We start from the raw sequence: 15,580 nt of genomic DNA on the forward strand, positions 1-15,580 counted from the left end.
CGTTCCTGATACAAAAGCTGATGAATCGAATAAGCGAATTGCAATTTAATTAAATTTTTAATCCTTTTTAACATTAATAATGATTAAAATTACGGATTTCTACAGTTTATACCTTTACTTCCTTTTTGAAATAATGTAATGTTTTTTTCTCTTGAGAACGTATCTTATTTTCATAAATTGTTACATTATCGATAAGTTTTCAGATCATAATTAAGGTTTGAAAAACAAAAATCTTTATAACACCAGAAGATGCAAATAATTATTCATAAATTTAATTTAAAATAACGTAAATACTTACAGAGTTCTTATCTTGTCAAGACCGAAGAACACTTCACGAGAAAGATTTGATAATTGATTATCGGCCAAATTGCTAGAAACGATATAAAAGTTTTATTACTCAATACAATCTCCCCATAGATTCAATAAAAAGTGAGAAAAAACGTTAAAGAAAATAAACTTTCAGGCATAAGTTTATTATCTAAACCAAAAGAAATCTGTTTATTTTCTGGTTAATTGACTATTAAAACAGAGTAATTAAATAAAAATATTGTTTTATTAATTTCTATTTTTACTTTTACTATTAAAAGTAAAAATTATTTTTAGAAATGGTGTTAACGATTGTGAATTACGACATTGTTTGAGTAAAATTTTATCATCGTTTCTTTAAATAATCAAATTTTATTACAGTATAAGCTAAATAAGCTTAAACAAATGTAATTCTCAATAAAATACTTTTTTACGTTCTAATAGTCTTAATTTATTTATTTTTAGAACATAAAATAAAACTTTTTTATCATATTTTTCACAGAAAATATAATAATAATGACATTTTTTCCACTATTATTAAAATTTATGGCAATATTTAATGTTCGCATCAAAGTACTGTACAGTACATACGAAGAAATATATATAAATAGTATATTTACTCACAGATCTTTCAGTTTGGACAAGTGTTGAAAAACAAAATCTGGCAATATTGTGATATTGTTGCTTTGAAGATTTCTAGATTTAAAAAAATGCCCAAATTTAGAAAAATTGAATTCAGAGACGAAAAATTCAAAATCATCAATAATAAAAGAAAACAAAATGCAAATTTACATAATTACTGTACAATCATAGAAAAAATATTAATGTAATTACAAATATATGATAATGTAAATATAACGCAAATATTATATTGATAAATACTTACATCAGAAATTNTATAAGATATTTATAGATTTTTATATTAAAGAATGAAAGTAGAGTAAATGGTGCAATCTTCTTAATAGCGGTATATAAACATGTATCGTGTCACATGAAAATATATACGATAATTTGTCAATGAATTAGAAAAACAAAGTACTGTGTAAGCCATACTTCATTTTTGTAATAAGAGAGTAATAGCGATAATTAATAACTTCAAACACCTCCTGATGGAAATGGAGATGATTAATCATCCAACTCACAATTAATTCTTGTGTCTAATGTACTAAATAGACACAGGAAGGGAGAAGACTTGAATGAGATGGAATATCTGAAGATTCTTCTGTTGTACTTATCTTTGACCTCATAAATCATGACGTAGTAAACAGTTGTTGCTGATGGCTCGTTTTGTCTTTATCATTATTTGGAGATTTATCGAAACCGACAAGGTAAACGGATACGACATAATTACTTTGAAATTCATTGTTAAGATTGAAAAGAGGGTTAGAAAGCAAATTCACTCGAATGTTATGAAAAAATAAAGAATTTCAGTTAAATTACTCTATTCAAAATCTTTAATAAAATGAAATATCGAAATTAAAAATATTATATACGATGTTACGATATTCATAACATTAACTAGACGTATAAGTTTAATACAAGCATTAAATTCAGAAAAAGTTGTTTGAAATGATAAAACTAAAACGTATTAAAAATATTGAACCTTACTTTCAGAAGAAAAAGTAACAAAAATTGGAAAAGTATGGGCATTATTTACAGTGCTGTTATTATTACCAAATANCTTAAAATTCTTTTTCTACTGAATATATTATCAACATAACTTATTATTTTTATCGTAAATTATAAAATAACACAAGAAAAATTATAAAAATAATGATTTTTTTAAAGCAAATAATATCTTAAGATGAATCTAATGAATGGGATTGGAGGACGAATCGAGTTAAAATTAAACAATTACGCGCCAATTAGAGCGAAAGTATTAAAGGATAATAACTATTTATAATAGTCGAAAGTGGCATTTCATAAATATATTATAGTAATTGAACGTATGTACAGTACGTTGGATTTACGTGCGAATTGTCATATTGGATGAAAACATTAAGTATGATTAAAGTAACTTTTTATATCTAATTATACTTGTGACTGTATTATAATGATTGTCAGTATTTTAACTAAGAATTTAAAAAAATTGTTCAAGGAAACATTAACTTCTATCGTTTTACTTTTTACTCATATTGTGAAATTTTATTTCGTACTAAAGCTGATGAATAAAAGATATCGATGAATCGAATTATCTTAAAAAGCTTCGTTGAAATCTCGTGATTGAAAATGAAGCAAATAGCCATGTTTATATAGAGATATTCGAGTAAGATTTAAAAAAAAAAAACAATAATCGTTAGCAAAAACATCTTAAAATTAAAATTCGAATATATTTTTACTTATGAAATCAAGTTTATGAAGTACTGTACTTAAATAAATTTTCATACATAATATTCAAGTTTAGCAAAATTTTGTGAAAATAAGTGTGAAGAATAGAAATAGTCTTTTACAAAATATCATTAGCTTTCAGAAGGAGTTCATTTTGATGTATTTTATAAATGTGTTTTTGAAATTTGACGCGATTCATCCGCCTCCAGTTTATGCTTGAAATTCAGTGCACAGTAAAGTGAGATAATGGCGACGACAAGGGAGGAAAACGTGTTGCAAATGGATAACGATCGCGTTTAAAGAATAAAGTTATTTAATATGTTAATAAAATTTATATATTATGCATTTATACATTCGATTTTTTCATTTATTTTAGCTCGGTAAACAAAATATTAACAAGCAAAATAATTTTATCTTACTATTGAATAATTAATTTAAACTATAAATTATTCAAAACTCGACTCGTTGTTTAAACAAGATTAACAATAAAAGAAAGGTAAATATTTTGTAAAAATATCGAACAATTTAATTAATCCGTGTAATTACAATCGTTTAGTATTTATAGAAAAACATTTATTTATGTTAATTAAGTATTTTTAGTAGAACAATTATAAGAAATTCGATATTAAATTTATATTAAATTTACTGTTATTCTACTTTTTTTTTATTCGTGGAAATCTACGCCATTTTCTGCAGATGTCGTTGAAATTTAACATTATCAGAATTTAGCCTGTAGGGATATCGTATCAATCATTTATCGTGACCCGTTTTCTACTGTCCGGTATTAGACCAAAGTTATGTTGTAATGCCTTCTGCTACAATTACTTCCAGTTATGTAACTGTTGTACTCAAATGGTTGAAACGACACATCTGGGGATAATAGAAACAGCTGTAGCAATTCTTTCAGGTATATTAAAGCAGTTCGGGACCTTATTTTATATAATATTATACTATTTTCTAAGCATATTATTGCTGTCTTGTTAAAATACAATATAATAAATAATACTTGATTAAAAATTTCGTTTTTACTTTTTATATAAAAATTTTTCAATATAATTCGTCAAACTCGAGTCTATTGATATTTTTCTCACGGCAATTCTATTTTTATTAGCATTAATTAAAAAAATGCCCCTTAGCAAATTAAATGCTATATAGCTTTCCAGCGTAGTTAAACTATGTTTAGATATTGCTTACCATAAAAAACTGCTTATAAAAATAAAATACTATCCGAAATTATTGCATATAATTGCATGCCTTGAAATATGCGGGTGATGCCTTAAATATTTATAATTTGAAAAAATAATTGTATTATAAACATAAAATGACATAATAAAAGTGTACAAATCATTAGTTTTTGATAAACCGATCTCCATTATGCGTTTAAACGTTTTAATTTTAATTAGAATCGTGGATAAAACTTCCAAAATTTATAAAATTAGCCTATATTTTTAGTTAACAAGCTTTAGAATAATAAATTTTTAAAAATGAACTATTTGAATTTATTGAATTTTAACATTATAAATTAAAAAGTTAGCTGGAAGAAATAAATTATAATTTGTTTACTTTAAACTTCGCTTTGAACATAATTGCATAATGTATTATTGTTATTTATTATTAAAAACGCGAGAAAATAATTAAATATTTAACAAAAATAATGAGTGATTACATAGATTTTAATCAGAAATGTTTTTGTTGCGAATTTCCATTTGAATATTCGGAATTTCGTTTTTTGTTTTCTCTGTCAAAAGATAATGCTTTAGTTTGAGGTTTATCGAAAATAATGCTATAATTTATATATTGTTTGGTGTCTAAAGCTACATTAATTGGCATTAAATGAGCCATGACATTAATAAATAATGTCTAATTAAGACAAAAGAAAAAAATCCCTTTATTCTGAACAAGTAAATTTACACAATGCGTTTTGAATTAAATCGAATAATCTAATAATGCTCAAACATCGGTTTTATGTCTAATAATTTTAAATAAATCGTTAAAAATTATGAATAGTTATAAACTTTTGGGTTTAGTTACGGAGAACTTTACATTATTAAACTTTACTAATTAAGACTTAAGAAAGTTACAACTAAATTCTAAAATCTACAAAGTAATATAAGAACAATGCTTAATGATATTTACGATTCGGACAGATTGATATATTTGCATAACAATTATCATGTTAAACTAGTGTTAGATAGAAAATAAAGATGTAGACACTAGCATCTTACTACACGATTCACAATTATTTGCATAACTGCAAGTTTGATTAATTATGTGAAGTTTAATAGTTAAAATGAGTTAAGACATCGTTTTTTGTATTAATTGCACGTGTGGAAGATAAATAATTCTATATTTGAATAAAGCAACCAAACTTATAGCAATGCGAATGACAGTAGCATTAACAGATTATATGTATTATATTGACATCACAGATATTTCAATAGAACATGCGAATTCTGTAAACCATTTCGAATTTTTTGCATAGTCACAAGACGAAACATCCCAAGTTTTACTGTTCTACAAATACGTAATTAGTGCTTGGTGAGGTAGCCTTTGCTACATAACACTGCGCGACATATGTTTGGCATCGAACTATACAGGTTCTGGCAATCAGCAATGGAAAAGTCATCCCAAACAAATTGAATAATATTCTAAAGAGCATTATTCAACTGTTGGTTGGCGTTGGCTAACTGCTTATTTCACGCTCCATAAGCTTCCATACCATCTCGATCGGATTGCAATCGAGAGAAGTTATAGCCCATGACGAAGCACGTATCTTGTGATTAGCAAACAATCTTTTGATGTGCTTTGAGCAAAATCTTGCTGGAAGTTGATGTCTTCATCACCAAAGTGTTGTTCTATCGATTCGCCTAATCCGTAGTCAAGTATGCTTTCGTATATTTCGGAATTAACAGTTTCTTTTATAGGTAACAGTTTATTTTATAAGTAGTAATTTTTCTAAATCTCGAGACGTCAAGCAATCACAATCCACGACACTTCACGTACGTTCTGGTACAAGTAGGATGCAATTCTTCGTTTTTTTTCGCTAAATAGGCCCATTATCTTCAATAAGTATGATGATTTACTCTCATCACTGAAGATTGCCCGGTTCTAATTCGTCACAGTCCAGTTGCATCTATCTCGTCGATACTTAGCTGTTGTTATTAAAGGTTTTCATTTACATTTACTGGATTGAAATCTTAATGTTCGAATATGTGTATAGGCGTAGTTCGCCCAGAATTAGATCCTGTCACTCCACGTGTTCTGTAATTCACTGAAGGTTTTCGAACAGCATGCATTAAAAAGTCTCCTAAGACATATCTCTTCACAGGCCGATGTTTTTTGTGGACGACCAGCTTCTGCATTTCTACCAATTAAAGAACTGATGATTCTTTGCTGCAGAAATCACTTGAAATTTTTGTTTTATTAATTTAAGTTATGACAACGCAACACTTGGGCAATATGCCTTAAAGGGGCGCCTTCCGGGAAGTCTTTTTAAGGATAACTGGCCTCTATTCAGGCGTTACAGACGTGGATAAAACCCGGAAAACTCCACACAGCCAGCCCGTCCAGGCGAGGCTCGAACCCAGGACCGAACTCTCAGTGTTCAGGGAACGAAACGGAACTGCTTGGCCACTGGTTGGCCTCACGATTTTTTCTTTTTTTAGAAATTTCGCATTGATTTATACCATTTTCATGCAAATGTATCGTGACTTTCTTCACGCTGTCTGTCAGTCTTCTTTTTTTACTTTCCATGTTCAGAGATCTTGCGACATGGTACAACCTAGAGACTATTCAGATATCACTTTATTGAGCACAAAATGATTTTAATGAGAAATATGCAAATTTTTCTGAACAGTTTTCAGCACGTACAGTGTTTTCCGAGTTCTGAAACATATTGTGACATCTATTAAATCGTATAACGTTTTCATCACACTGCATTACCGGAAAGAACAGACTAGGCCTATCGCTTATGTTTTAGATGACCAAGAACCTCTCCTAACATTGCAAATTAATTTGTATTACCTTAATGAAGTCCGCGTTAACTACCAGAAAAGTAATTATGCAAATAATTGTGAGTGAATAGTGTGTAAGGCAAACCTTGCTTAATACGAATGTGAATTTGTTCGTAAAGAGAGAATGATTTGAGATAGAACTTGAAAATATAATACAGATAAATAGATAACAATAATCTACACCGTTTAACAAGCAATCTCGATAGTAATGGTATTTAACCACATCATTAATAAACTTGGACTGGTTAAATATAATTGTCAACGGGTTTACGTTTCACTGTGGACAAATATTTCCGTTAACTTTGTATCTTTATATAAGCATTTAAAATTAAATCGGTTTTATTTTTCATTTGAGGAACGATTAGATTATACATTTTAAGGTAACGAAATTACGAGGATCTCTAATAAAAAATTACTCACTTATTGATATAATTCATATTTCAGAATTCATATAACTGTTATACCATTTTAAATACAAGTTTTCTGTAACATTTTAATCTGTTAGTGATATTATTAACGTGACGTAAACTGCTACTGTTAATAAGTTATTTAAGTCATATTACACCGATTAAATAATTATAAATTCTAAATTACTAAGAAATAATTGATGTAGATTTTAATAATATCGATAGATTTATATTTTAATATAGAACTATTTAAAATTGTTAACGAAATTGAAAATAATTTTAACTTCTTTTTTTTTATTAAAAAATCTCTTCATAGATATTCATCATAAGCTTACAATTCTAAAACTTAAGAAATAATTTCTTCGTTATCTTCGAACCATTTAGATAATTAAAGATATTTATCATTAAATTGTTATAAAGTAATTATTCTCTTTAATTCTTAATTTGATCATTATAGTTTCGTTAATAGCAATTATCGAGACGTGACAGAGTAGACAATACTAACTTAATATTTGATACAGCTAGAAGATAATTCCGTTATTACCCAAGCTTATAAACTTCATAAACAATGATAAAAAGTGAGTGAAAATATCTAGATTTATAATTACTTTATCAGATAATTTAAATCTTAATTATGCCATACCAATTCACTTGCTTAATTTACAGTAAAGAATTTTGCAATAATTTTAAATAATCGTAGACAATCGCGCAATGTCACGAATCAAGTAATCAAGAAGAATTTTTGATTACTTGATCCTTAAAAGCATATAATACGACTGAAAATAAATTTTCCATTCCAGATCTCCAAAAACAAATTTGTGAAGTTGATGACGTTTATTTTTAAACACGAAAGTCATTTTTATCGATAACTAATTACTCTGAGACAATTATTAATATTTGATTCAATAAAGATTACTCATTTATTCATTTATAAATTCTCATTAAATATTTTTATTCCCGAATTAGTCATTAATACATTTATCAATAGCCTATACAAAGTCATTCTTCAATTGGTACTTTGAAGAACTAAACAGGTATAATTTAAGAATAAATTTAAGAATTTTATATTAATCTTTGGCGGTTAGATAAACGCAAAAAAATTAGTATTTATAAAATAAAGGAAGATAAGCCGAATATTAAAATCCTCCAGTATATTGTTCACTTACTCATCAATACCATTTAATTATAACAATTTTACAACCAGCATTTTTACACTAGCATTATTGTTGTATAATTGAATCATCATCATGCAAATTTTTAAAATACAAAATTATGATAAAAACCAAGTTTGAAATTGCATCTAGTTTTCTTCGACAGTAGCAAATAGCAGTTTAACGACTTTCATTTCGGTGACGTTTTATGTACTACGGATCTTATTTTAAAGTTTTATTGCTAATTAAGTAACCATTTTATTAAATTACGCAACAATAAATTGCTGTGATATTAATAAAAATAGTTATTTAACTTACAACGGAATTTTAAAATTAAAATGCAACACGCGCTCAAAAAAAAAAAAAATAATTAAAATAACTTTTAAATATATATTTCAAATAAATAATATAATACGCTAAATTTATCGATTATAAATACATTTTATTAACTTATTTTAAATATAATCTTATCAAATAAAGTAAGAATAAAACATAAATAATTGAAGATAATAGAATTTTAATTATTAATTGGACAGAAAGGATAAACACAAATGTGCTTTAATCTAAGAAAAAGAAAACTGATTTAGATCAAATAGGATTAGACGAATGAAGGAAACTCAATTAACAAACAAAAGACATTAACTATAGTATGAAGTAAATAGTTTATTGTAGTGTAATGTTTAGACCAGGGGTGTCCAACCCGCGGCCCGCGGGCCGCATGCGGCCCAAGCCAAGTTCCAATGCGGCCCAGAGAAACAAAAAGGTTGGACACCCCTGGTTTAGACTATATGATCGTAACATATAGTGTATAAAACGCTAATGTAAAGATTGCGTAAAGATGCAAAATATGCAAACAATATTTTAAAAATTTTCTGAAGAGTGGTCTCATTATGTTATATATTATATTTTAGAAATTCATTTCGCACGATATAGCCTATAGTAGATCAGTTTCAAATGTCGCTTGTTAACACAGTTCTTCATTTGATGGATTTTCTATTAATATTTTATATCCATTGCATCACTATCACATATATATATTGATTGTACTTCGAAGATATTTATATTTATCGGTATTATTTCAATTGTTGGAATATCTTAAACTTATCGTTTATGAAATTTAACTTGAAAAAATACAAGTGCAATTCAACGTATAAACCGAATTAGAAAATTTGCGAGCTTTACCGCATCCATTTATCTCTTTCCGTTCTATTTGTAGAAAAACAAATAACGTAGACTGTATTGAGTTTCGTTATTTTGTATTGTTAGAAAATACATAAAATAATTCAAAGATTTTTCCACTTGTTACGTATTTCAATGGACAAATCTTTTTGTTATCTTTTTATAAACTGAAAAATAAAATACGTTTAGTATTTTATTTTATTTTTGAACTAGAAACGAGATCTTCGTTTGCGTTGTCACAAGTTACTCGTTGTTTATTCATGCTGACAAGTTATTCTTGTTGTTGTAAACAATGAATAACTTGTGACACCGCAAACGAAGATCTTGTTCCTCGTTAAACTAAATTATAACTTTTACGAAACGTGTAGTTCAGAAGCATCTTATTTTATTAAATCTAAAATTCCATAATTTATATATAACATTTTAAATTACGTAGAATATTATTATGATTTTTATATTTCAATAAATATTACATTCAACAGGGTTCTTGTTTTAAAACAAATGTTCAAAACAAAACATTTAAAACAACCGTTTGAAATACACGTTTTGAATAGTGCAGAATTAAGTTATAATATTCGTAAAACTGAAATAATTTTTTTGGTGAATACTCCTGTATAACAAAAGTATCACGAAGCTCAGTATACCCAGTATATTGAACCACAGATCTGCTGAACCGTGAATACTGTATCTTTATACATTGCATTATATAAAGAAAATACTCGTGTATTTTCTTTGTAATAAACTAATAAATATTTAAGCATTATAAAATTAATAATAAACACAATTTAAGTATTTCACACATAAACATGCACTTTATTAAAAAACTTAATAAAAGATGATAATGATTATTTGATTGAATGGTTGATTAACGAACACTTAAACAAAAACTGACACTTACGAATTCGATTAGGCTAACGAGAAAATATAGTAAAACATTTTAAAATCGTTTTTAACAATATCCTATTAATGAAGTTTTAAAAACACCGTAGAGAAAAATAATAAAAATAAAACGCATAAAAACATCGCTTTTAAATGGTTTAATTACAGTATTTACTTGAAAATCGAAGTATAACTTTCCAATCAAAATTCAAAACACAATATTAATAAAAATAAAAACAAATAAATAAAGTTTTAAGTGGCTTTAAAGGCCTAGTTCAGCGCCTCAGCCGTACACTTATTTGGTTAAACACCGCCACCGCCTCATGGCTTTTTGGGTTCCGAATCCGTTTCTTAGTTTGGATCGAAGGAGGAGAAAAAACGATAAAAGCCGTTCAATTCTGGCTGATGAAGCTGCAGCTGGGTAACGAGTACTACGCTTTCTGGATTCGAGCATCAAAAAGGAAAGCCACCAGTTCACAGGCTTGATGGATCTGCATAATGAGGACTTTGTCAAAGAAATAGTCTCGTGATTAGAAAAACATTCAGGTTTCCAATTGCGAATATCTCGACTTTGAAAAGTACCACGCATTTTTCACTTGCTTCCTTTCCTGACTATTGGCTAGTTCACAAGTGAGAAACTTCAAATTTATTTTTTCACGGCGTGAGGATGCCTAGTGACGCTATTCTGGTAGCGGGTAATTATTATTTAAAATTGATACAAGGAAGAAAGATTAAGGAAAATCTCCGCTCTCTAACATAATTAAATAAATTATTCGGATATCAATTATCGAATACATATGTATAATATATATTAACTTAAAAGTTTCTATATTTATATTTTCTAAATAAATTTATAATCTGCTAATTGATTTTATTATATATATTACTACCTTTTGTATAAGCTGCAGCTCAAGACAATAAAGTTTATTTTAATGTAACAATTAATTAGATAAAATTAAGAAATATTATTGAATAGATTGCGCATTTGTATGTTTAAAATCTATAAAGTCAGCATATAAAATTAATTAAACGATATTAGTTTGTTGAACAGAATATTTATTGAAATAGGGTCTCATGACCCAAACGATAGAGATAGGGAAATTGCCATTTTAAAAAACAAGTAATCAAAAATAATCGACTAAAATAAATAAAACAAATTGTATAAAATATCTCCTATAAGTGATTAAAAAGCATCTTTAACCATCGATTTTTTTTGATATTATCAAAATAATAAAAAAATTGACCTATTTTTAGGAGTTAAATCTTTTAATCAATTTATTTTCGAACATAAAAGTGAACTTGAGACACTTAAGTACGAAATTGGGTCTAAAATACAAGTTATATATCTAGGAAGAATGACTTTCGGATTCTTTGAAGTGTTTTATTTTATTCATAAACTATAGTAGTTTGCAACAAAAAATGAGAATTGCCGTCTACAACAAAAGACAGATGAGAAATTGTTTTATTTATAAAAATACTTTTGCTTCTTATTTCAGTGCGAAGAAAAGTGAATTTGTTTTATAACAATTTAACCGATGAGAATGTTTGAAAATGGAAAAAAGTCCATTACCTAAAAAGGAATTTTAGAATAAATGAAAATTTTACATTAGAAAGTAGAGTATTTACGCTTCCGAATACGTTTTGACAATTGAATATGTAAGTTATCGATACTATAAATAGTAATTTGTAAAGTTATTATCAATAAATATTACGAAATTCATGGTAATATCTATTAAAAAATATCAAAAATACCAACAATAAATTCAAAGTTTTTGTGTAAGAATATTTCTAAATTTTTATGCATAATTGAATATATTTAGGAATCTATATTTAAAAATAAGATATATATAAGGCTTAAAACACGCTGTTGAGAAGTTTTATTTCTTTATGTTTTAATTATCAATTAAAAAAATAATAAAACTTTTGGATAATCAGTTGAAAAATATATTCCAGGAGCAAGAAAGCATTCATAAACTTTCATGTGTATATAACTTGCATATAATAAAAAGTTTTTATTATATAAACCTCAAAACAGTTAAGATTCTTGTTTTTGATTATTCAGTTTATTTTCAGAAGTTTTATATTATAAAAACTTTTAAAGTTTAAAGTTTAATAACAGACATTATTTTTTTGTAAGTAATATAAAATTTGATTTCTAGAACAATTCAATAAGTTTTTTTTTTAACGTTAATATGAATTAAATAAAAGTTAATTTAAATGCGTATAGATAAGTTTCATAGTCACAAAAACAAATTTAAATAAATAAATCAAAACAAAATATTAATTAAACTTTTAAAGTAATTGTTTATTTATTATTTATTAAAAATTCTAAAAAAACGTTTAGATATTTTTTTATTTGAATGCACAAAACTTGATTAATTTATTATTATTTTACATACTCGAAACGAACATTTTTTTTCGATTCTAATATAAATTTATAGTAATTTGTTAAAAATTGAGTTATTTCATGGTTTAATTCCTCGTAGTTATCACATTTTTCTTCGGATGAAAGGAAACTTAAACTCTTGAAGTTCTCCTGAAGGACTATTAATCAAGTTTTTGCCTGGATTATCGGAGATAAATGTTGCGAAAGTGACGAATGGAGTTCGTACAAAAAGAACACGCCAGAATAACAGCAATAAGATTTTCAACATGTGCTTCCTCTCAATTTTTTACTTAATATAGAAAAATAATTTCCAAATCATAAGCTACATTAATAATCTTACACCGACTACTACTATATGTAAAATATTCCTTAAAGATAAATTATTTCGAAATAAAAATATACTGTAAATAGGATAAGGGTTTTTATTGTAACTAATAATAAATATATTTTAAAGATATTTAATAAAAAATAAATTACAAAATGATGAAATTACTATAAACTTTACAAAGAGAAACGACTTCATAATTTGTTGAACATCATTGATTATTTTCATTGACATCAACAAGTATTCGAAACTCATAAAAACTTTCAGTTATAAATGATACCAAACCAATGTCTTTGACAGTGATAAAAAGACGAGTTCTGTTGATGATCTTCGTCATATATAACAAATAAAATTGTTATTATTATCTGTAATAATTTTTCGAATGGCATAGTTTTAAATCAGCACACTTACTATAGAATAAGTTTATTATTTCAAATCATATATATTTTTATCTGGTTTTTATATGTTGAATATTTGGATAATGACTTAAAAGATGATTAATGAGTAACAAAACATAATTATAAATAATTTTATATTAAATATAACTATTTATTTATATATGAAAAACAGTAAACTAAGCTCTATAATATATTACACTTATTACACACAAGAATTAATGGGTGTCACTTTAAAAAAGTTTAAATCTAAAGAAATTAAATCAGAATAAGAGTACAATTAATTAAAAAAATAATTTGTGTTAATTAATAAACTGGGAAAATGAAAAAGTAAAATTTTGAACATTTTTGATGAAATAAAAACAAATATAAGATATTTATAGATTTTTATATTAAAGAATGAAAGTAGAGTAAATGGTGCAATCTTCTTAATAGCGGTATATAAACATGTATCGTGTCACATGAAAATATATACGATAATTTGTCAATGAATTAGAAAAACAAAGTACTGTGTAAGCCATACTTCATTTTTGTAATAAGAGAGTAATAGCGATAATTAATAACTTCAAACACCTCCTGATGGAAATGGAGATGATTAATCATCCAATTCACAATTAATTCTTGTGTCTAATGTACTAAATAGACACAGGAAGGGAGAAGACTTGAATGAGATGGAATATCTGAAGATTCTTCTGTTGTACTTATCTTTGACCTCATAAATCATGACGTAGTAAACAGTTGTTGCTGATGGCTCGTTTTGTCTTTATCATTATTTGGAGATTTATCGAAACCGACAAGGTAAACGGATACGACATAATTACTTTGAAATTCATTGTTAAGATTGAAAAGAGGGTTAGAAAGCAAATTCACTCGAATGTTATGAAAAAATAAAGAATTTCAGTTAAATTACTCTATTCAAAATCTTTAATAAAATGAAATATCGAAATTAAAAATATTATATACGATGTTACGATATTCATAACATTAACTAGACGTATAAGTTTAATACAAGCATTAAATTCAGAAAAAGTTGTTTGAAATGATAAAACTAAAACGTATTAAAAATATTGAACCTTACTTTCAGAAGAAAAAGTAACAAAAATTGGAAAAGTATGGGCATTATTTACAGTGCTGTTATTAATACCAAATACAGTGGTACCTCAGGATACGAACGCCCCAACATACGAAATTTTCAGGATACGACATGAAATTCGAACATATTTTTGCTCCAGGTTACGAACAAAAACTCGCCATACGATGTTACATTAGTTCGCAGCTCCATTTTTTATTCACTTCTGTTCATTGGTCTCAGTCCACGTGTTTGCTTCGTCGTGGAAGGATCTCACTCGATAAAGGAAATCATGAGGTATTATCAGAAAGGGACTGATTTTATTGAAAAGAAACACCCCAAAAAAGGTTTACACTGGCCGTATAACTGCTCGGAGTAATGACATTTGCCTAAGTCATTTTAGAAACATTTTAAAAAGTAGGCAAAGCCAAACTTCTTTGGATAGATATTTTACCAAGCAACCTCAATCCAGTGAAAGTGCTGGTGGAAGTGAAGGGAAGAAAGCAAAAAGCAATGAATAAAAATTAAAAAAAAATATATATATATAAATAAANCCATAAAATTTAATCCATTTATTATCTTTTAGTATTTTTTGATGAATTAATTATAAACTATTTTCAAGTATTGATAAAAATAGCATATCAATAAAAATGTGGAAAGGGTTTTATATATTTTATAAACTTATAAAACTACGAAATCTTATTAATGCGATTAAATTAATCTTACGTAATAAATAAGATCATTTCATAAAATAAACTATAAATATGCATAAACATAAAGTTCTGAATAGCTGCGCTGAAAAATAAAATAAAAATTTTAAATTAATAAAAAATATCTGATGATTAATTATAAACTTCACAAACGCTTTATTTTAATTATGAAGTTAACAAGTATTATTTTGCAGAAATAAAAATTTAACTTGAAAAAATTGTATTATTCTTTCAAATCATATCTTAGAAAAATAAAAAAAAAAATTTATATATTCATTTTTATTCCAAAGATAAATTCTATTTTAATTTTCAAAATATATCTAATAGAAGTTAAGTTAAATTTAAAATATTAAATTTTATAGCTGATAGTAATTGCATTTTACCATTGTTACGCGTTTTTATTTATTATATATTTTGTATTATTTTATCTTA

The 15,580-nt window shown here is 26.3% G+C and overlaps 1 protein-coding gene across 1 annotated transcript in view; it reads right to left on the bottom strand.

Moving 5' to 3' along the window:
* The window catches only part of LOC111623382 (leucine-rich repeat-containing G-protein coupled receptor 6-like), a 121,869-nt gene that overhangs the window by 14,004 nt on the left and 92,285 nt on the right, over positions 1-15,580 (bottom strand). Inside the window, exons 2-3 of the mRNA XM_023365930.1 lie at positions 931-1,002; positions 299-370 (exon numbers count right to left, since the gene is read on the bottom strand). Of these exons, the coding sequence (XP_023221698.1) occupies positions 299-370; positions 931-1,002 (144 nt within the window). The remainder of the gene's footprint in view (positions 1-298; positions 371-930; positions 1,003-15,580) is intronic.

This window comes from Centruroides sculpturatus, unplaced genomic scaffold (genome assembly GCF_000671375.1).
Source record: "Centruroides sculpturatus isolate CEXI.00-Female unplaced genomic scaffold, Cexi_2.0 scaffold279, whole genome shotgun sequence".
Taxonomy (NCBI): Eukaryota; Metazoa; Arthropoda; class Arachnida; order Scorpiones; family Buthidae; genus Centruroides; species Centruroides sculpturatus.